This window comes from Schistocerca cancellata, chromosome 4, assembly GCF_023864275.1.
Source record: "Schistocerca cancellata isolate TAMUIC-IGC-003103 chromosome 4, iqSchCanc2.1, whole genome shotgun sequence".
In the NCBI taxonomy this organism is placed as follows: domain Eukaryota; kingdom Metazoa; phylum Arthropoda; class Insecta; order Orthoptera; family Acrididae; genus Schistocerca; species Schistocerca cancellata.
In genome coordinates, this window is record NC_064629.1 from 554,259,728 (window position 1) to 554,283,887 (window position 24,160).

At 37.8% G+C, this 24,160-nt stretch overlaps 1 protein-coding gene and 1 non-coding gene across 2 annotated transcripts in view; both read left to right on the forward strand.

The window, feature by feature from the left end:
* Positions 1-24,160, forward strand: part of LOC126185204 (hemicentin-1-like) — a 747,875-nt gene that overhangs the window by 212,870 nt on the left and 510,845 nt on the right. The window contains exons 9-11 of the mRNA XM_049928085.1: positions 4,675-4,796; positions 4,886-5,029; positions 16,702-16,821. Coding sequence (XP_049784042.1) covers positions 4,675-4,796; positions 4,886-5,029; positions 16,702-16,821 — 386 coding nt within the window. The remainder of the gene's footprint in view (positions 1-4,674; positions 4,797-4,885; positions 5,030-16,701; positions 16,822-24,160) is intronic.
* Trnas-uga (transfer RNA serine (anticodon UGA)) lies at positions 14,796-14,869 on the forward strand. Its single transcript has one exon. It is a non-coding gene; the product is annotated as a tRNA-Ser (tRNA).

Genomic DNA, 24,160 nt, shown 5'->3' on the forward strand with positions numbered 1-24,160 from the left:
AGGAGTACATCATTAATTACATATACTGTAATGGGCTGCAATGAATCTTTGAACATATCTATGAGGATTAGGAGTTTCTAAATTTGCGTGCTGGGTAAATCTCAACAAAATCAGTACACTCTTGTACAATCCAGGGTAGCTTTCCATTACTTATTTTTATTAATTTCCATGTCATTTTGGTTATAATCTGTTGGACTTACTCAGTATCTACTACACCCACACAAGGTTGTTTTGTGACCTCCAGGTTTGTATATGAACTTATTGGCCTCACAGCACTTCATTGTACACTATTGGCCATTAAAATTGCTACACCACAAAAATGACGTGCTACAGATGTGAAAGTTAACCGACAGGAAGAAGATGCTGTGATATGCATATGATTAGCTTTTTCAGAGCGTTCACACAAGGTTGGCGACACCTACAGTGCACTGACACGAGGAAAGTTTCCAACTGATTTCTCATACACAAATAGCAGTTGACTGGTGTTGCCTGGTGAAACCTAGTTGTGATGTCTCGTGTAAGGAGAAATGCGTACCATCACATTTCCGACTTTGGTAAAGGTCGGATTGTAGCCTATAGCGATTGCGGTTTATCGTACCACGACACTGCTGCTCGCATTGGTCAAGATCCAATGACTTAGCAGAATATGGAATCAGTGGTTTCAGGAGGGTAATACAGAATGCCGTGCTGGATCCCAACGGCCTCGTATCACTAGCAGCCGAAATAACAAGCATCTCATCCGCATGGCGCATGGCTGTAACAGATCGTGCAGCCACGTCTCGATCCCTGAGTCAACAGATGGGGACACTTGCAAGACAACAAACATCTGCATGAACAGTTCGGTGACATTTGCAGCAGCATGGACTATCAGCTCGGAGACCGTGGCTGCGGTTACCCTTGATGCTGCATCACAGACAGGAGCACCTGCGATGGTGTACTCAACGACAAACCTGGGTGCACAAATGGCAAAATGTCATTTTTTTGGATGAATCCAGGTTCTGTTTACAACATCATGATGGTCGCATCCATGTTTGGCAACATCGCGGTGGGCGCACATTGGAAGCATGTATTCGTCATTGCCATACTGGCGTATCACCCGGTATAATGGTATGGGGTGCCATTGGTTACACGTCTCAGTCACCTCTTGTTTGCATTGACAGCACTTTGAGCAGTGGACGTTACATTTCAGATCTGTTACGACCTGTGGCTCTACCCTTCATTCGATCCCTGCGAAACCCTACATTTCAGCAGGATAATGCATGACCGCATGTTGCAGGTCCTGTACGGGCCTTTCTGGATACAGAAAATGTTTGACTGCTGCCCTAGCCAGCACATTCTCCAGATCTCTCACCAATTGAAAATGCCTGGTTGATGGTGGCCGAGCAACTGGCTCATCACAATATGCCATTCACTGCTCTTGATGAACTGTGGTATTGTGTTGAAGCTGCATGCGCAGCTGTAACTGTACGCGCCATCCAATCTCTGTTTGACTCTGTGCCCAGGCGTATCAAGGCCATTATTATGGCCAGAGGTGGTTGTTCTGGGTACTGATTTCTCAGGATCTATGCACCCAAATTGAGTGAAGATGTAATCACATGTCAGTTCTAGTATAATATATTTGTCCAATGAATACCCGTTTATGACCTGCATTTCTTCTTGGTGTAGCAATTTTAATGGCCAGTAGTGTATATAATGTGAGATCGTATTCAGTTCATTCACATTAGTCAGCTGCTTTCTCTCTGATAAAACTTTTTGAGTTGCATATGAGAATTCATTTATGTACAATACATTCACATATGTTATACTATGCCAAAATTTTCATCCATATGTTATAATGGGACAAAAACATGTGCAACTGATGTTATTGATTTAATGTAATCTGGTGGAACTATGAGGTACTGTCTATTGGATCCTTTGTATACACTGTTGTCCATGAGTATTTATATGATAGTTTTCTTTCAGTAGTGATGTATGTCTCTCACCACCTGAAACAATGGTGACAACAAGACATATACCTATTTTAGTGACCAGCATGTGCAGTGTACTACTATAAGTAATCTTGCATCATGCGAAGTTTTTGTTTTTGAATCAACAGCTTCTGTATCATTTTCTTTGCTTCAGGCACAAACCAAAAGAAAAATTCTGATTTACTGTACTGTCATTTTATTGCACAGAATTACTAATACTCTTTACAAATGAAGAATACAGTTTAAATATGTTTTTAAATTTATCAAAAATTTATAAGTATTACATAATAATTTAAGGACTGAGAAAAGTGGTTCAGTTGTTAAGGTACTATAAGGTTCAAATATGCATCCTAAAGTCCAGATCTAGGTTTCTCATGGGTCCCTTAAATCATTTTAGACAAATCCTATGATAATTGTGTGAAAAAGGCCTTGAATGTTCTTCTGCACATACCTTGTCCAGGTAGAGTTGCACTCCATCTGTAATGGTCTCATAACTATTGGACTATGTAACTTTAACCTCCCCCCCCCCCCCCCCCCCCCCATATATCATGGGATATTTAATGAACTGTTAAATGAGTAGTAAATGTTTAGATGCTGGTGCCCTCTCTACCCATTCTCAGCCTTATTAACAACCATCCTTTCAGTGAGATGAGACAGAGCCCTTCTTCAGCATTTCTATTTTTGTACAGCACAGTCTGCCACTCTCTACTTGTAATATGAAAATAAAAAGAAAAAAATAGCATCACTCTTCCTCTAATAGTTGTTATCTGTTGAATACACTTCTTTTTATGTAATACATCACTTAGATCGTGTTGTGTACGTTTTACTCACATGGTATTCTACATGTCCTTGAATGCAGAGAGTTTTTTCTCGATAGAGAAGATAGCATCCAGCTGAACTTTTATATGCAGCAATTTACAAATCCAGCAGATGAGAAGCAAACATTAAATTTCAGTGTGCATTGGAAATAATGAAACTGCTGTACTTGCTAGAGTGACATGTGAAAATATGGCAGGCAGCAAAGGCTCATGAATGGAGTCTTCCAGTTCCTTTGTCAACTAAGAAAAACTGCATAGTAAGGGAAAACCAGAAATGTAACAAACTGAAACAGAAGTCACTTAAGGCCTGATATTGTAAATTTTTCAACCCATATCTTCTGTATAATCCTCAATGTTTTTGAAAATTCCAGTTTCTGTTCTTTTCTGTAATTTTTTTCAAATTTAATGAAAGATGCAGGTAGTTGCAGAAGCTCGAGATTGTGTACTTCTTTTTGTGATGTTGCCTGCTCCGATGAGCAGGAAGGTACATAATTCTTATGTACTCAGTATTGTCTGTTGTGAAGGCAGTGGTCTGCAGAGAAATATGAAATATTCTGCATCCTTTTTTAATGAAAAGTCTTTGGTGTACTTATGCACTGTTACTTAGCAATAAAAACGCTTGGTTATGGAATATCAGGCCAGGTATGTGGCTGGATTGACAGTTATCACTGAAAGCGCCAAAAGTGTCATTGGGCATACTGCAAGAAAATGTTAGAGGACAATTACTATTCACTGTACATACAAACTGTGTGATAAATGACAACAGTAGATATCCAATAAGTGATGCAGTTGTGTACATGGATGTCACATTGTTGCAAAACTGCTTTATACATAGTTCCTAGTGTAAAAACTGGAAGCTGATTCGAAACATAAGAAAGTGTGCATGTAAATAGGTGAAAATATCCAATATGCCTTAATTTCTCCAATCTGAGGAACAGCCATCAAATATCTATGCGGAGGTACCAGGAGTGATTTAAGGTGGAATGGACATCAAAATTCACTTTGGGGAGGAGGGACTAAAACCACGTTGAGAGTATTAAATAAGACTAACTGATACAAAAGGAGGTATCCTACAAAAAGATTCATCTGACCTGTTATAGGGTTCTGTTTATCAATATGACCATTAAGTTCAGGCAGTGGAACAGTTAAAATGTAGCAAAAATATGATGCAGTTTGTCATCAGTTTGTTTAGTCAGTACAAAAATATATTACAGGAAAATCTTGTATCACATAAAATTTATTTCTGGAGAAATATATTACTTCTTCCTTCTCTCTCTCTCTCTCTCTCTCTCTCTCTCTCTCTCTCTCTCTCCCTCTCTGTCTCTCTCTCTCTCTCTCTCTCTGTAGGCCTTGGAAGGCCCAAAGGTACTGATCAACTGCTGTGTCATCCTCAGCTGCTGATAGGTGTCATTGGATGTGGATATGGAGGGGCATGTGGTCAGCACATCATTCTCCCATCTTTTGCCAGATTTTGGGACTGGAACTTTCTCCCACTTTGTGCTTACATCTGTTTGTGCACCTTCTGCAAATGAAATAGGAAGGAGTCAAAAGATAATGATACACTTCATAGTGTCCTCCATATAGTGTTGTGGCTTTCAGAGAACTAAAGTAGCTGTGGAACATAATTTTTAAAGCTGCTGTGAAATAATAATGTATATTAATGTTTTATTGGAATTGGATATTATTTATAAAAATATATTATAATTTTTTATGCTCTAGATCCATAATAACAATAATTTTTAATGTCATTTTGCATATATCTTTGTATATATGGTGTTGCACTTGCATAAAATATAGAAATTTCCAAAACCATTTAACAGATAAAGAACCTTGCTAGATTCTAGTGAATATTTTTGGGCATTGAATTCTTCCAATTTATATTTTTACAGGCAAAGTGGGGTACCAGTACTGCATATTGATAATGTTACCATCCAGTCACAAGGAGATTACAAATGCTTTGCAATTAATACTGCTGGACGAGCCTCACAAATTACAACTCTGAAAGTAACTGGTAAGTTTGTATTAATAATGCATGCATTATCATGTAACTTGTTTTCTGTATCACAGGCTGATGTCCTTGATCTAATTATTTTGCACTAGGACCTCCACCACAGGTGACAACTCTGGATTCAGTTATCTCTACACTACACACAGAAGCTACACTAAATTGTGTGATTCAGAGTGAGCTACCCTATAACTGGAGTTGGGTGCGTGGAGATGAAGGTACTGATAATTTTTTAGAAGGTAAGATTATTTACTTATAAGCATGCATTGCTTTTGCTGTTTGTTTTCTAAAATGGGCTGTGTGCAATAATAAGTAAAAATAATTCATACTACATTATCAGTTGTAAACTGCATTTGTACTTTCTACAAATTTTGGCAATAGTGTTCTCATTCAGACAATCATTTCTCCTAACTTTATTCCATATCTGTATTATAAATTGTATGTCTTTTAAGTAATGGAAACTCAAGGCTGCAATATCAAAATTTTAAGGAAAAGATAGATTAATACTTACCTTAAAGACTGCATGTTAATTTGCAGACAGGCACAGTTAAAAGACACTTACACATTAGCTTTTGGCCACAGCCTTCATCAGAAAAGAAAGAAACACACACACATTCATTCACACAAACAAGCACACCTCACTCACATTGTCATTTCTGGCAGCTCGGATAAGAATGTAGCTGTCATGTGGAATGGAATCAGCAATCTGAAGGGGGCAGGGAAGGGGAAGAATAGCAATGTACAGGTGATTCAAATTGATTAAAGTTCCAGTGCCCAATGGAATCCGTATCAAATTCCATACAGAATTTGTGGCTGACATAGCCCTTTTTATAACTACAATATGCTTTAGGTCTCTCAAACAAAAAAATGTGTCCTGTAGTTGAAAGAAAGCTCATCACACATTTCTACAGGAAGAGGAGCAGATGTGATCCACAAAATTTATGTCCAATATCATTGATATCAGTTGTAGGATCTTAGAAATGTGTATCCTGCTACTTGTATGTGTGAGCATGAGTGTGCCTAGTGTAGTGCTGTCATGTGTGTACTAAAATCAGCCACCAAATGTATCAGCACACAGGCCAGCCACTAGAGGCAGTGTGCACTCCGTGTGCATACAGGGTGGAGTCATTCCATATGTGGGAAGGGTCATCCCAGATGCCATGAAGAGCACAGGGTGCAGCCAGCTGCAGATGGTTGCTCATATCGCTACCAATGATGTGTGTCACTTTGGATTGGAAGAGAGTATCTCTGGTTTTGAGCGGCTAACAGAAGTGGTAAAGGCTGTCAGTCTTGCTTGCAACATGAAAGCAGAGCTGACCATTTGCAGCATAGTCGACAGGATCGACTGCAGACCTCTGTTACAGAGCTGAGTGGAGGGTCTGAATCAGAGGCTCAGATGGTTTTGTGACTGTATAGGCTGCAGATTCCTCGACTTGCGCCAAAGGGTGGTTGGATTTCGGGAATTGGTCAGGTGTCCACTATACGCAGGAGGCGGCTACATGGTTAGCAGCGGCTGTGTGGCGTGGACTGGGTGGTTTTATAGGTTAGAGGGTCTCAGGAAAACACAAGATGGGCTTCAGTCACAAAGGGTGCAGGCTGAACACAGGAAGAACATAGATATAGGAACCATTGGTATAAAAGTTGTAAATTGTCGTAGCTGTGTTGGGAGAGTGCCAGAGCTCCAAGCACTAATAGAAAGCACTCATGCTCAAATCATTATAGGCACTGAAAGCTGGCTAATGCCGGATATAAGCTCAGACAAAATTTTTGCAAAGAACCTAATGGTGTTCCGAAAAGATAGGCTAAACACGGTTGGCAGTGGCATGTTTGTTGCTGTTAGAAGTAGTTTAACTTGTCGTGAAATTGAAGTAGATACTTCCTGTGAGTTAGTATGGGAAGAGGTCATTGTTGGCAACCGCAATAAAATAATAACTCGATCCTTTTACCGACCTCCTAGTTCAGATGATACAAGCACTGAAAGGTTTGAAGAAAACTTGAGTTTGATTTCAAACACGTACCCGACTCATATGATAATAGTTGGTGGTGACTTTAATTTACCCTCCATATGCTGGTGAAAATACATGTTTAATTCCAGAGGTATGCATAAAATATCATCCAAAATTGTGCTAAATGCATTCTCTGAAAATTATTTTGAGCAGTTGGTTCATGAGCCCACGTGAATAGTAAATGGCTGTGAAAACACACTTGACCTTTTAGCAACAAATAATCTTGAGTTAATAACCAGCATCAAAACTGATATAGGGATTAGTGAGCACAGGGTTGTCATAGTGATATTGAATATTGTAATTCCCAAATCCTTGAAAAATAAGCAAAAAATATACCTATTCAAAAAAGCAGATAAAAAATCACTTGGCGCCTTCCTGAGAGACAATTTCTACTCATTCCAAATTAATAATACAAGTGTAGGCCAGATGTGGCTTCAATTCAAAGAAGTAGTCATGGCAGCAATTGAGAGGTTTATACCAAATAAACTAACAAACGAAGGAGCTGATCCTGCTTGTTACTCAAAACGGGTTAGAACACTGTAGCAGAAACAATGAAACAAACATGCCATATGTAAACAGACGCAAAATCCCCAAGATTAGCGATCCTTTACAGAAGCTTGAAACTTAGCTCAGACTTCAATGCGAGATGCCGATAACAGTTTCCACAATGAAACTTTGTCTTGAAACCTGGCAGAAAATCCAAAAAGATTCTGGTCATATGTGAAGTATGTTAGCGGCAAGAAACAATCAATGCCTTCTCTGCATGATAACAATGGAGATACTATCGAAGACAGTGCTGCCAAAAGCAGATTTACTAAACACAGCCTTCCAAAATGCCTTCACAAAAGAAGACAAAGTAAATATTCCAGAATTCGAATTGAGAACAGCTGCCAACATGAGTAATGTAGAAATAAATATCCTCGGAGTAGTGAAGCAACTCAAATCACTTAATAAAAGCAAGTCTTCTGGTCCAGACTGTATACCAGTTATGTTCCTTTTGGAGTATGCTGATGCATTAGCTCCATACTTAACAATTATATACAACCATTCACTCGACAAAAGATCTATACCCAAAGACTGTAAAGTTGCATAGGTCACACCAATATTCAAGAAAGGTAGTAGGAGTAATGCACTAAATTACAGGCTCATATCATTAATGTTGATATGCAGCAGGATTTTAGAACATATACTATGTTCAAACATTATGAATTACCTTGAACGAAATGGTCTATTGACACACAGTCAACCTGGGTTTAGAAAGCATCGTTCCAGTGAAACACAACTAGCTTTTTATTCACATGAAGTGCTGATTGCTATTGACAAGGGATTTCAGATCGATTCCGTATTCCTGGATTTCCGGAAGGCTTTTCACACTGTACCACACAAGTGGCTCATAGTAAAATTGTGTTCTTATGGAATATCATCTCAGTTATGTGACTGGATCTGTGATTTCCTGTCAGAGAGGTCACAGTTCATAGTAATTGATGGAAAAGTAAAACAGAAGTGATTTCAGGCGTTCGCCAAGGTAGTGTTATATGGCCTTTGCTGTTCCTTATCTATATAAATGATTTGGGAGACAATCTGAGCAGCCGTTTTTAGTTGTCTGCAGATGACGCTGTCATTTATCGACTAATAAAGTCATCAGAAGATCAAAACAAATTGCAAAACGATTTAGAAAAAAAATCTGAATGGTGCAAAAAGAGGCATGTTGACCCTAAATAATGAAAAGTGTTAGGTCATCCACATGAGTGCTAAAAGAAACTTGTTAAACTCTGGTTACATGATAAATCAGTCTAATCTAAAAGCTGTAAATTCAACTAAATACCTGAGTATTATAATTGTGATTTTGTTGCTTTTTGAAATTTTGGTTAAAATGGACGAAATGATTTTATGTGCAGCAAAGGAAGGAAATAGGGTTTAACTGACCACGAAGTTATTTCTTTTATTTAATTGTTGGGAAGCATACTTATCTTTACTAGATGGAATTAGTTACATAAATATTGATATATTTGCTGATTTAGAAAAAAAGACGACTTATAGCCCACAAACGAATCTTCTGCATTCTACTTATAAACTGCATTTTTTAGTGACAAAAACTTTCGCACACAAAACATTCGCTAATTATGTGTGCAGTACCTTTACTTTTTCTGAAGTTGTATAGCCATTCCAAACCTCCAAGATGTTGTAGTACAACAGCATCCTAACTGTGGTCATCTCGCACTGTGTTCCATGACCACTTGCGATTTAAGTTGATTCGTTGCAGGTGATGCAGACAGAGAGTCTTGCGATGAAGTTTTGGACGCATTCTCCATAAGCTGTTTTGAGCAACTGGTGCGGCAACCCACAAGCAATGGAAGTATCTTAGACCTCGTTGCTACAACCGGCCTGTCCTTCTCAACAGTGTCAGTACAGAGACAGGGATCAGCGATCATGTTGTCATCGCAGCCACAATGGGTAACAAATCTTAATAAATCCATCAAGTAGGCTTGGAGAGTAGATAAACAGTTGCTAGCATCCTGCTTAGACATTGGATGGACATCATTTAGTTACAATATGATGGACATCGAGTAATTAGGGCAGAAGTCTAACCTGATTGTAAGTCACGATCTGGAGAAGTATGTGCCAGTTAAATGGATTAAGGATGGAAAAGACCCACCATGGTTTAATAGCAAAATTGGAAAAATGCTGAGAAATCAAAGACTGTTGTTGTACTCTCGATTCAAAAAAGAGTGCAGAAACATCAAGGGGCAAAAGTTAGTAGAGATTTGCATGTCCATAAAAAGGTTGATACACGAAGCATACAACTTTCACAGTTGTATGTGATCTTGCCGAGAATTCCGTGAAAATCCTGGTCCTATGTAAAATCGCTAAGCGAACTGAAGGCTTCTATACAGTCACTTGTAGACCAACCTGGTATAACAATAGAAGGCAGCACTAGGAATGCTAAAATTTTGAGTTTGCGTTTAAAAAATAATTCATGCTGGAAGATCATACACACATACGATCATTGGGCCTCTACACAAATGCCCGTATGCAGGGTATAGAAATACTCATCCCTGGAGCTGAAAAGCAGCTGAAAAAGTTGAAAACAAATAAGTCACCTGGTCTAGATGTAATCCCAATTCAATTTTACAGAGAGTACTCTTCAGCTTTGGTCCCAAGATCAGCCTGCATTTGTCATGAATCTTTCGCCCAGCAGGAAGTTCCATGTTTAACGTTATGAGTATGTGAGCAAGTTGTTTGTCAACCTAGGCCTGATATTGAGATGAAGGATATTGAGGAGAGATGAATTTGTTGTTCAGGTGAACGCTAGTGGGCCCGGGGCACAAGGGCACGCTGCGCCAACCTGGTTAGTTGTCCATTTCTGCCCAAGCAAGCTCAGGTGCAGAGACAATAAGCATGTCGCCGGAAACGGGTAAACAGCAGAGCCGGGAATTTGGAGGGCTAATGCTCGCATTGCCTTTGTGCAGAATGTGCTCCAGGAAATTTTGGAGTGTCAGACACTCTTAAAGCTGACCAAGATACAGCTCTCTGATCTTTGATAATAGCTCACATCAAATTTTAATGCAAATCTGAATACATCTGCAATCTCTGAAAAATTAGGCACATCCAGTGACGCAGTAGTATCTCAACATCTTCTAAACTACATCTCACAGCGAGTAAACATTTTCACAATGGCCCTCTGAATTAACAACTTTTAATCTCTTCATGCAATTTCAACAAACGTTATCTCATATGACAGCATTTCAGTATAACTGTCATCCCAGTATCTATTTTATTTATTATTTATGACATCTTATACATCTTTTTCATTATGCGAATGTTTGTCAGAACATCGTATTCTCCACATCTACGCAGCAAATGAATAGCTCATGTTTTACCATACTTGCATTTTTATTTAATGAATAGTTTGCTATTTTGCCAGTTACTTTATTTAAATGTTTCTTGCAAGCATTATTAAAAAACTGTGTTACTTTAAAAGTGGTCAGTCGCGTGTGTTAGCGGACACCACCTTTGAAAAAGAATGCCAGCAGACACTTCTGACAAGCAGGTGTAAATAATCATTTAAACTATATTTAACGACAATTCGTTGTCATTTAATGTCAGCACACTTGAGCAAGAAGGCTAGCTTATTTATTTATGAACCATCTATTACTTATATTTATTGTAAATGATATGAATATAACCAAATGTTTATAACATTTCTTTTATTTAAAAACTGTGATAATATATTAGTTTAGTGCGGGGAAGTAAGTCAGTAGAATCATGTCTGTAGAGATTGAGGATGATGTATTTTTGTTGGGGATGGCCATCAACCAATGAGAGTTGGACACTGGTGGAACACTGCTGGAGTCAAGTGGAGACTGGGGCTTTTTGAGGGAAGAGCTCAAGGGAGCAATATGGGACACTTATACACGAGTTCTGGAAGAAGGCAGACCTATGCGTGATTCCATCGTCTACATGATTCACGGTGGGCGGTGAACACCCTCTACCATACTTTAACTTCTGAAGGGTCTTATGTACTCCAGCATAGGACTCTTTAACTAATTCTGCTTGTGTCACGGAACTGAGGACAGACAGAGTATGAGTTACTATTCTTTGTATTGTGTGTGATAATTTGTGAATCATCATGTTAAACTCTGAACTATTTCAATCTGATGAATAGTTTGTGTATTGTGATTGTGAAATGGACTTAGTTTCCACATATCTATGAAGACTTCTTAGTTTGGGGAGTTTCCTACCATTCTAGTAACATAAGCAACGAAACTTTACTGCTTTTGATAAGGTTATTTATGTCTGTATTGTACTGGAATATCGTAGAACCATTTCTCATTTATTTGAGATATCTTTTCTTGGTTCAAATGGCTCTGAACACTATGGGACTTAACTTCTGAGATCATCAGTCCCCTAGAACTTAGAACTACTTAAACCCAACTAACCTAAGGAGATCACACACATCCATGCCTGAGGCAGGATTCGAATCTGCGACCGTAGCGGTCGCGCAGTTCCAGACTGTAGCGCCTAGAACCGCTTGGCCACGCCGGCCGGCTATCTTTTCCTGAATTAACATTATTCAACATAATTCTCTGTCGTCTTCATCGATTATGGGCACTAAATAGAATTCCTTTTATTAAATTATTCATTCGTCTTTTATTTTATATTTCTGTGTATTTTATTAACTCGCAATTGTAGCTGATGCATAGACTATTTTACTGTATGATCACAGCTAAAGGTTATTTATTTTCAGCGAATTAGCTGTGGGGCACGAAAGCAGATGTGTGTGACTCGACCCTATGACAACATCAAGCTATTCTTTTTTAAAAGAGCCGTGCATAGCTCCAATACCTAAAGTTCTAGCAATATCAGGTAAATTCACCACTAGTTTGCTCATATGGACTGCTGTTTAGAAGAGCAACTACTCAACAGCAGTAAGTGTTAGGTACTGTCGCACAGGAGAATGGAAAGAAGAGAAGGTGACTCCTGTATATAAGAACGTAAGAGAACAGATCCGCAAAGTTACAGTCTTACACCTTTAATGTCAGTTTGGAGCAGAAACCTCGATCAGAGTCTCAGTTTGAATATAACACATTTCCTTAAACCAAGAAACATATCCTAGCTGGCCGTGGCACTGCAGTTGGCATGGCTTCACATCTCTGTTGGTACATTCCAGAACCTCATTGACTCTCGCAGTGCACCTGTTGCAGTAGTCCACACTACAAAGGGTGGTTATTCACCCTTTTGACATGTGGCCACATTAGTGTGACTGGACAGTGTAATAAGAGACTGTGATCTGATAAATTATTTTTCTAGATCAAAGCATAAAGTTGGAGTGTTGCTATATACAAGAAGGAAATTGGTAGTCTACAAGATACTGAATACTCTAAATATATAAATCTTCCAGCATACATTGAAAAAATTTAGAAATTACTGGCATAGTGACTGAAGACCTAAGAATTTGTTTGTGTATATAGGTCCCCAAGCAGTAATATTTCAACATTTATGAAATGACTAGAGAAATTAAAAAATGGTTCAAATGGCTCTGAGCACTATGGGACTCAACTGCTGTGGTCATAAGTCCCCTAGAACTTAAAACTACTTAAACCTAACTAACCTAAGGACAGCACACAACCCCCGAGCCATCACGAGGCAGAGAAAATCCCTGACCCCGCCGGGAATCGAACCCGGGAACCCGGGTGTGGGAAGTGAGAACGCTACCGCACGACCACGAGATGCGGGCAGAGAAATTATTACTGAGGTTTAAAATGAAGGCTGTTGTAATATTTGAAGACTACAGGATAATCATGGGTAAAGAATCAAATCCAAAATAAGAATTAAAAGAAATATTATTATGGTGTAATATGAAAATAATAATAAACGTACCTATGAGAAAGATTCATCAAAGCCAGACCATCATTTAAGACAATATCCCTAATATTGAAAATAGTGAATGTAAAGCAAACATTTTGCAACCAACAACCTCTGATCATCATGGGTTAATGTTTTGAATTACAAAAATTGGAGCTCAAAAACAGAAGTAAAGCAAGACAAGAGAGAAGTCAGGATTATCAATCTACAAAAAATGGACAGTTATCAAATAACACTGAGGAAAATAAGATTGGACTGAAACAATGCAGGTACAAAACACAAATGAGGAGTATGATGCATTTCTTAACACATGCGTCAACGCATTGTCAATGCATGTGTGAACATTACGGAAGTCGAACTACTCGCTGTTGAGAGGAATGTCGTTACACGTATTGCCAAATGAATTGAGGTGGTATTTACAGGTAATCACACTGTAACAGCATGCATTCTCAGAAATGATAAGTTCACAAGGGTACATGTATCACATTGGAACAACCAAAATAAAATGTTCGAATGTACCTATGTTCTGTATTTTAATTTAAAAAACCTACCTGTTACCAACTGTTTGTCTAAAATCGTGAGCGATATGTTTGTGAGTATTACAGCACCATATCACAAAGCGAAAAAAGTGGTCCAACTAAAACATTCATATTTCTTTACATATACTACATGAATATGTAATAAAAATGGTGGTTCCTATTAAAAAAAAAATGCAGTTGATATCAGCTTGACCTATGGCAGCGTCATCTAGTGGGCCAACCCTAGTGCCATCTGATTTCCCCCTTCAAGCTAGACGAGTTTCTTTCTTTATAGTTTTTTCATTTGATGCTTATTTCATGAGATATTTGGCCCGGCCACTATCAATGGACCACCCTGTATAATCAATACTCAAAAATGTAGACAAAGATGTGTAGATAACATAAATTTTAATAAGTAAATGAGAACTGAGAACACTGTAATTACAGATGAAACAAGGTAGGAGACGAGGTACTGGCAGAAGTAAAGCTGTGAGGGCGGGGCATGAGTTGTGCTTGGGTAGCTCAGTTGGTAGAGCACTTGCCCATGAAAGACAAAGGTCCCAAGTTCGAGTCTCGGTCCGTGCACACAGTTTTAATCTGCCAGGAAGTTTCATATCGGCACACACTCCGCTGCAGAGTGAAAATCTCATTCTGGAAATATCCCCCAGGCTGTGGCTAAGCCATGTCTCCACAATATCCTTTCTTTCAGGTGTGCTACTTCTGCAAGTTTCGCAGGGGAGCTTCTGTAAAGTTTGGAAGGTAGGCGACGAGGTACTGACAGAAGTAAAGCTGTGAGGGTGGGGTGTGAGACGTGCTTGGGTAGCTCAGTTGGTAGAGCACTTGCCCGCGAAAGGCAAAGGTCCCAAGTTCGAGTCTCGGTCCGTGCACACAGTTTTAATCTGCCAGGTAGATTCATATCGGCACACACTCCACTGCAGAGTGAAAATCTCATTCTGGAAATATCCCCCAGGCTGTGGCTAAGCCATGTCTCCACAATATCCTTTCTTTCAGGAGTGCTACTTCTGCAAGTTTCGCAGGAGAGCTTCTGTAAAGTTTGGAAGGTAGGCGACGAGGTACTGACAGAAGTAAAGCTGTGAGGGTGGGGCGTGAGACGTGCTTGGGTAGCTCAGTTGGTAGAGCACTTGCCCATGAAAGGCAAAGGTCTCGAGTTCGAGTCTCGGTCCGTGCACACAGTTTTAATCTCCAAAGAAGTTTCAGATGAAACAAAAATTGCAAATATACCAAACAACAATTTTATAGTTGTTGTATAAAATTTGTAGGGGAAAGAAACCATCAGGGTCGAAGCATCCTAGAACACTGGGACAACCATGTCATCCAATGTTCCCTGGATCAGTGGCAAAAACAGATCTCATAAAAATAATTTAGAAATTAAAATCCAAGGAGTCTGCAGGAGATGATGAAATATCATATTATCTAATCAAATATGTGAATGGAGACACAATGGAATCTTTTTTGGATATAGCAGATTGCTCATTCAGAGAAGGAATATGTTCCATAAAAATTGAAAATAAGCAAAGTAGCTGTAATATATAAGAAAAGTGACAAATATGACCCAAATAACTAAAGAAACAGTATGTTTACTCTCTGGTTTCTCAAAATACTAGAAATGCTCCTACATAGTAGGATGACAACATTCCTAAAGAGACATAGCATTCTGATTTTGGCAAAATATGGTTTCCAAAAAGGGAAATCTACAGAGATTGCCATCTGAAGCCTGACAGAATATGTTATATATGTAGTAGACAAAAGAAACTCTGTATCTGCTATGTATCTGGAAGAGAAAGAAAGATGTACCCCGTGTCTGTGATTAGAGAAGTGGAGGGTCAAGTAGATATAATCATAAATGAAACAAGACTGGAAAAAGTTACCTCTATAAAATTTTTGCTAATTATGGTTGACAATAAGCTCCCATGAAGACAACAAAAGACAAGTGTGGTGAAATTAAGCACCACAATATCTGTTGTGAAACAGCTTGCACAGTATGCTAACAGCCAACTTCTATGTACAGTGTACCATGCTTTATTTGAACCATGCTTACAATATGGAATTACTGCTTAAGGAAACTCCAGTAGTAATATTACAAAAACAATATTTGTAGTGCAAAAAAAAAAAACAAAAATGCCATTAGAACTATCTTGAGTCAAAAACAAATGGCCTCATGCAGAACAGCCTTCCATAATATAAAAATTGTGACATTTTCATCCATTTATATATATACAAATATAATTTCATTAATCAAAGGCAATTAATTACTAGAAAAATTCAATTGCCCACTCATATGACCCAAGAAATGAAAGGCCAGCTGAAATGGATACCACACAGATTGAGAGCTGCTTAAAAAAGGTCCTTACTACTCAGACATACAACTGGTAAAGCATCTTCCTAAGAGTTTACACGACAGTTGAGTGAAAAGATTACTCCACATGGTTATAGTTAAATATGGAATTAAACATTGTTAAATTGAGCTGAATATTATTTAGTTACTTGCATATACAAATTCATATATATAAGACATGAAAAAGATTTCTCCACTTGATAGATAATTAAATATGTGACTAGACATTGTTAAGTTACTAAGTTTCACACAATAAAAGAATAGAGAGCTTACACAGAAACAGTTTTAACTGTTGATAACTTAGACCTGAAACCATGCTGAGGCTTAGTCAGTATTTTGTTTCTGACAAATGAATGCAAATTTTCTTTTATATATAATACTCAATTAATTTTTAGAAGCTAGGTACCAGAGAAGCTGGACAATAATTGTGAATAATTGTGTGAGATTTATCACTGCTCTGTGTAATTGAAAGACTACAGCTTTTTTTAAGATATTCTGTGAAAATACCACTAACCAACATCCAGTTTATAAGTCTACAGAGAGGAATTGATATTAAGTCCATTAATTATTTAATCATTGCATCCAAATTACGGTATCAGTCAGTGTTCCTCAAGAATAGGTTAATGAAAATGAAAGACAGCTAATTTGAAGTAACTTTCTTCTAGGTAAAATTCATCAAATTGAAGAAAATGAAAGAGTTCACAAACTGTCCAATGGGAGTCTTCTTATAAAACAAGTAAAGGAAGATGACAGAGGCTCATATTTTTGTGTTGCAGAAAACAAAGGTATGATGTTCGCATTTTATTCAAAGGTACTATTTGTAATAGTTTCTTTGTAAACAAATATGATGTTAATTTAGCAATGGCTAATTTGGTACCTTTGGTCTTAATTCAAAAGTGCAGGCTTAATGCATTACATGTAGTCTCATTTTAGCATAATCTTTTACATACTGTGTCAGAGTTTATTGTAATTTTGTATCCAATATTTTTCTTTAAGTCAGTATAAATTATTGGAAAATTGAGGATGAAATATTATTATTTGTATTAGGAGCTGTAGAAGTGCTGAGCTAAAGAACTGCTTGTAATTAACACATCTTACCTGTGAATATCAATAAATAAAGAGAAAAAATCATAAGTGATAAATTCTGTATACATGCCATCTTCTTAATGTAGGAACAGTTACTGATGAACTGCATAACATACATTGAGATAAGATGGTCATTTGCCTTGGAATGAGAGAGCGGGGTGACTGTATTCCCATAATTTGCTTGTGCAATTTTTTTTTCTTCCTTATGATTTTGTTTGAGTGTCAGATTGTAAATTATTTGCATCATATTAGTACAGTACAGTTCAAACACACACACACACACACACACACACACACACACACACACACACACACATGCGTGCAAAACTCTATTTGTACGCACTTCCTAAGATTATATCTGAGAAACTTTGAAAGGAAAATACGTAACTTTGTGTAATTAGGTAGAATTCCAGCAACCACTAAAGTGTAATTTGTTTTGCAGATGCCATCATATGTATCTGTGCATGCGCTAACAAATTTTTGATAAATTTTAACTCTTTATTCAACACAGTTGTGTGTATTTAACTAACAAAAAATAAACCATTGTAGCTAATTAACATGTACAATAGGAGGAAAGCAGTGTCAGTCATAGGTTTTTAATGTGTTTACTGAAGACTGATTTCAGCTACTGAGTAGCTATCTTCAGTGCATTATATCCAAGTCATAATAACTTATCAAAAATATAATATCACATGGTACCACTTAACATTATGTTACCAGTTAAACATCAGTTGAACTGATATTTGTTATCTGTAATGTTAAGTGGTACCATGTGTTATTATATTTACAATAAGTCATCCTGACATGGATATAATCTGCTGAAGATAGCTGCTCTGTAGTTGAAATCAATCTGCAGTAAACAAATTGAAAATTTATGACCGATGATGCCAAACCTTCTGGATCAGATTTATATACTGTTCCTGATGTAAAAACACTTGAAGAATTTAACTAACATCTGCTACAAGAGGCTTATGTTCAGCAACATTTTCTGTGTGCAAGAAGTACTCCTCACAATTTGTAATTCATTAGTCTGCAGAGAGACATCATGATCTTACATACCTGTATTATGAATATACCTCTTCTGACTTGCAGACAGTATAGATGTTAGTGGCTTGAGTGACTGTAGAACTGGTCCAAGAAACTGCAGAAGATCATGTGAAAGCTGGAGGGAGCATAACACAATTCATGGATTTGCTTTAAGTGCAGTATAATGCTGTTCATAATGTTATTACCCATGTAGTCTTTAATCTAGAATGTATTGGTATGTGATAGTAAATTATTTCAATATGAAACAAATTGAGATAAATAATTTCCTGTGGCTATTTAATGATTAAAGGCCATTGATTTTATTCTTTATTAAGTATGTTGTTGCATTCATTATTTAAGATGATAAGCAGATTCATTTATATTCTGAACATCTTTAGATCTGTTAAAACAAATAAATACATGATAAACCTGATGTTATATAGGTAGTGTGAAAGACACATATGATAAATATGTGCAGCAGAGCTGAATTGCATGCTGTATCTGTGCCTAATCCACAAGAATTAATGACCTCTGTTGGAATACTCACTTGAAAGAAGTACAAGAAAGATGCAACACTGAAGAAAATGTGTTCAGGGTGTGAACTGCGGGATTCTATTGTATGCTACTCTGAAGCACCAAAGAAACTGGTCTAGGCATGGGTATTCAAATACAGAGATATATAAACAGGCAGAATATGGCACTGCTGTTAGCATTGCCTACATAAGACAGCAAGCGTCTGGCACAGTTTCTAGATCAGTTACTTCTGCTACAATGGCAGGTTATCAAGATTAAAGTGAGTTTGAATGTGATGTTATAGTCAGTGCATGAGGGATGGAACAGAGCATCTCTGAGGTAGCGATGAAATGGGGATTTTCCCATATGACCATTTCGTGAGTGTACTGTAACTATCAGAAATACAGTATAACATCAGATCTCCGACATCGCTGCAGCCAGAAAAAGATCCTGCAAGAACGGGACCAAAACCAATTGAAAAAAATTGTTCTACGTGACAGAAGTACAACCCTTGTGCAAATTGTTGCAGATTTCAATACTGGGCCACCAAAAGTGTCACCGTTCAATGAAACATCATTGATATGGGCTTTTGGAGCCGAAGGCTCACTCGTGCACCCTTGATGACTACACAAAACAAAGCTTTACACCTTGCCTGGGACTGTCAACACTGACATTGGACTGTTAATGACTGGAAACATGTTGCCTGGTCAGACAAGTCTCATTTCAAATTGTATTGAGCAGATGGACATATACATTTATGGAGACAAGCTCATGAATCCAGCACCCTGCATGTCTGCTGGGGACTGATCAAGGTGGTGGAAGCACTGTAAAGGTGTGAGGCACGTGCCATGGGACTGATATGTGACTGCCGATATGTCTAGATATGACTCTGACAGATGACACATACGTAAGCATTCTTTCTGATCACCTGCATCCATTCATGTCCATTGTGCATTCTGACGGACTTGGCCAATTCCCACAGAACAATGTGAGAACCCACATGTCCAGAATTGCTACAGAGTGGCTCCAGGAACATTCTTCTGAGTTTAAACACTTCTGCTGACCACCAGACTAACCAGACATAAACATTATTGGGCATATCTGGGATGCCTTACAACGTGCTGTTCAGAAGAGATCTTCACCCCCTCTCTCTCTTATGGATTTATGGACTGCCCTGCAGGATTCATGGTTCCCTCTAGCACTACTTCAGACATTAGTCAAGTCCATGCCACATCATGTTGCAGCACGTCTTTGTGCTTGAGAGGGCCCTACACAATATTAGGCGGGTGTACCAGTTTCTTCGGCTCTTCATTGTAGTTTGAACTTTGTATACTGGTTTGTTTTAACACAAATACTTCATAGAGAATGGCACCTCCTAATTTATGTGTGTTGTTGGCTTATGGAGCCTGTGCACTGCATGTGAAAGTGATGGGTGTGTCTGCAACTACAATAGGTATTGTATACACTGTAATATGTGTCATATGTATGTTTCAGACTACTTGTGTAAGATCCAACTTAGCATGTATTATTTGTTTTAACAGTTCAGAAAACATTATTGTAATGATAAATATGACCACAAATATGGATATAGGTAAAAAGAATTTGACTTATACTTGAAGACTTACAGTTGAACTCTCACAGATTTATTTCCAGATTATGTTACATTTAGCTTTCATTAACTCATGCAGACTCACACAGAAACATACACAGTTTTGAAAATGAACTTTGAAATATAATCTTTGTATCACAGTCATATAAATATATGTTCATGCTTTGCAGAATACAGCATGATGAATGAATTACAGGGAAGCATAAAATTTATGGGAACTTGATAAAACTGTGACAAATATTTCTAGTTCAAAACCATGACTCAGCTGGAAATAAGTTGAAAAAATAAAAAAAAGTGTGGTTGGGCAATAAGAAATTATTTCAGTTCACAAAACATCTGATGAGTGAGAAGACCAAGAAATTAGTAGTATCCCATGCATTACAAAGGTGTGACATTTCAGTAACAAACTGTTTATTATCTTTCATAAATACAGCACTAAGAACAGAGGGCATCTCTTCAACCTGTTGAAAAACATTAGAAAATCTTCAACCTGTTGAAGAACATTAGAAAATAGTAAAACACAGTAAATTCCCAGTGCCTCAGTGAACACCTGCCAGACGTAAGGGATTGTAAGTTGACTCTCAACATAAGCAGATGTAACATATTGTATATAAATAGTCCAAAAGACCCATTATTGTTTGATTACTTTTGAGTTATTACTGAAGTACACATCTCTTATGATTGTTGTAACACTGTCAACATCTCGTGTTAGAAGGTTTCTGCTAATTATAAGAAATCTAAATCTGCCATTAAGCTATTATTCATCTGAAAGAATAAAAAGTTAATAGTTTATTGAAATTCCAGTGTAAATTTCTTAAAAGATTCTAGCAGAGAAATGAGCTGGAAATGGAACTTTACTTTGCAAAAATAATAAGAAATGTCTACATGAAACTTCCCAGCAGATTAAAACTGTGTTCAAGACAGGGAGCCATCGAACCAGTCCTGAGCACAGTTTTAATTTGCCAAGAAATTATATGTAAGTGCACACTCCACTGAAGTGTGAAAAGTTAATTCTGGAAATGTCTATATGTTCTGTAAGACCCACCACAAATTTTAGCAAATCACTTCTGGTATTTTGGAGAGATGCACTGGCTCTGGATTGAAGACACCTGGTGGATTAATGATGAGGGCCGGTATGCCAGCCAGCTTGGATGTGCTTTTCAGGCTGTTTCCCATATCCAACTAGATGAATACTGGGCTGATACATCCTACCTTAATTACACAATTCAAACATCTAGAAAATATTCCCACACCTTCACCTGGGATAACACTAGATGTAGACACATGGGGTACACAGACTCCATCGGGGTGGGGGAAGGGGACCGGGTTTATGGTGACAGGAAGGGTATCTGGCCACCCTGTACAAATCCAATAAGTACTTTGCTGATCCCATGAAGATATGGGATATAAAGGCCATGAAAAGGAAGAAGGTCTACATGTTCTGTAAAACTGATAATGAGTAGGTGATCTCATTTCTGAGACAGTGGCTGGACCCATATTGCCAGAACAGACACTGGAATAGATAATACCAAAATAGAGAAACAAAATTTTGAAATCTCTTTCTTCAAATTCTACTCCACAAAATAAAACTATTGGTGAAGCTTGCTGAAAACTAATGCCTTCAATTTTTTATGTGAAAGCTCTTGAACCATTTTAAATAAAACAAACCTTATTAACATTCTACACCTTTATCCTTCATGTATATACATTTGCAGTTCTCTGCCACTAGAGGGCTAGAAATTGTAGCATGTGTCATGCTGGTGTATAACATAAATATGTCAGAGCATGAGAAACAGAGTACTGTAATTGAGTTATGAATCCGAAGAGTTCATCAACACATGGAGCACCCTCTCCTTCAGCATGACAGTGCTAGACCACATATGAGTGATGTGACATCTGCAACAATCTGTCGCCTTGAGTTCACTGTCATCAATCGTCCTCCCCACATATGAGTGATGTGACATCTGCAACAATCTGTCACCTTGAGTTCACTGTGATTGATCATCCTCCATACACTCCTGATTTGGCCCCATCCATTTTTCATTTGTTTCCAAAACTTAAATGTGTGCCTTCAAGGACTTCCCTTTGATATTGATGAAGTGGTGCAAGCAGAGGTGAGGTTGTGTCTCTCTCAACAAAATGACAGTATCAATGAACTGGTGTCTCATTGTGAGAAATATGTTAGTTGCTGGGGTGACTATATTGTGAAATCAATATCTACACCTGGAGAATAAAGACACAGAATGTTAATAGTATTTGTTTTATTTACAAATCATTAAGGGTTTTCACATAAAAAATTCTGAGGCATTATGTTCCAGCACACCCACATAATTTTCCCTTGCTACAAAGATGTGTGACAAAATGAGTAGTTCTTCTAGTGCTGAAAGAGATTTGTAATCACTATAACTCAGCATATATCCTAGGCTTGATGAAATCCTTGGCAGATTCTATACAGTATTTGCAACTGAATTAGTGCCACTCTCATGTATAATTTACTAAAGGTCCCTCAAACAGGGAACTTTTCCTTGTGATTTATAATGAAATGAATAAATTGAAAATGGCACATGTCATACCCATGTACAAAAAGCCAGCATAGCTAATCCAAAAAACTGCCATCAGTATCAGTTATTTCATTTGCAAAAACATTGTATGACATATTCTGAACTCAAACCAAATAGCAACTAACAACAAGGAGTTATGGTCTGGGGTGCCATTTCATTTCGCAGCAGAACCCATTTTGTTGTCATCCATGGCACTCTCACAGAACAGTGGTACACCAACAGTATTCTATAGCCCATTTTGTTGCTCTTCGTGGCAAACCATCCTGCGCTTATATTTCAGCAAGATAATGCCTCCATGGACATGGCAGGAGTTTCTAATGCTTGTTTTTTGTGCTTGTCAAACCCTATCTTGGCCAGCAGGGTGACCAAATTCCTCCTCCATTGAGAACGTTATGGGCAGAGCCCTCCAACCAGCTTATGGCCTTGATGATCTAACATGCCAATTGGATATAATTTTGCATGATATCCATCATGAGGACATCTACAACTCTACCAATTCATTGCCAAGCCCAATAACTGTTTGCATAATGGCCAGAGGTCAACCAGCACATTATTGATTTGCTCAATTTGTGAAGCTATTTCTCTTGAATAAATCATCCAATTTTTCTGAGATTGTAATCATTTGTTTTTTTGTACATGAACATCACATCCACAAATTTCTGTCCCATTTAGATAACTCCTTTGTTGTGCAACATTTTTTTTGTCTTAAAATGTAAATTTCCAACTATGTAAAATTATATAAATTTATGAAAAACGTGTTAACCAAAGCAGTTATACTAACTAATAAAATAAAAGCAAACAATGGCAACTAATCAAACTGCAGCTTATGATGCTGTAGGCAGCAAAATCTATATCACTAAAATTATGATAGAGTCAAACTGTAGTCAACAGAAATAAAAAAATAGCCCTGGAGTCTCTCAGATAGTGCTGAAGTTGGTACTATTAAAAAAAACTCACAGAAATTGAAAGTACAAGGTACTCAAAAGCACTAATCCCAGCACACAACCACAGAGCATTTAGGAAGACAGAAATAAATTCACTGACTGTGAATAACTTGGCATCATTTGTATTAGGTTCAGATGTTCTGCATGTGGGTGACATGTGAAAATTTTTGTCAGACTGGGACTCAGACCCAGATTTCTCACTTATAGTGAGTAGTCACCTTACCATTCACCTATCTGTGCATGCCTCTTAGACCAACCCTGGATCCGGCAAAAATTTTAATACATCACCAACAGGTAGGACGTCTGCACCTACCTATAATATAGCTGACACCAGTTATTCATATTCAGTAAGTTTATTTGGATATAATTTTGAATGGCTGTCAAT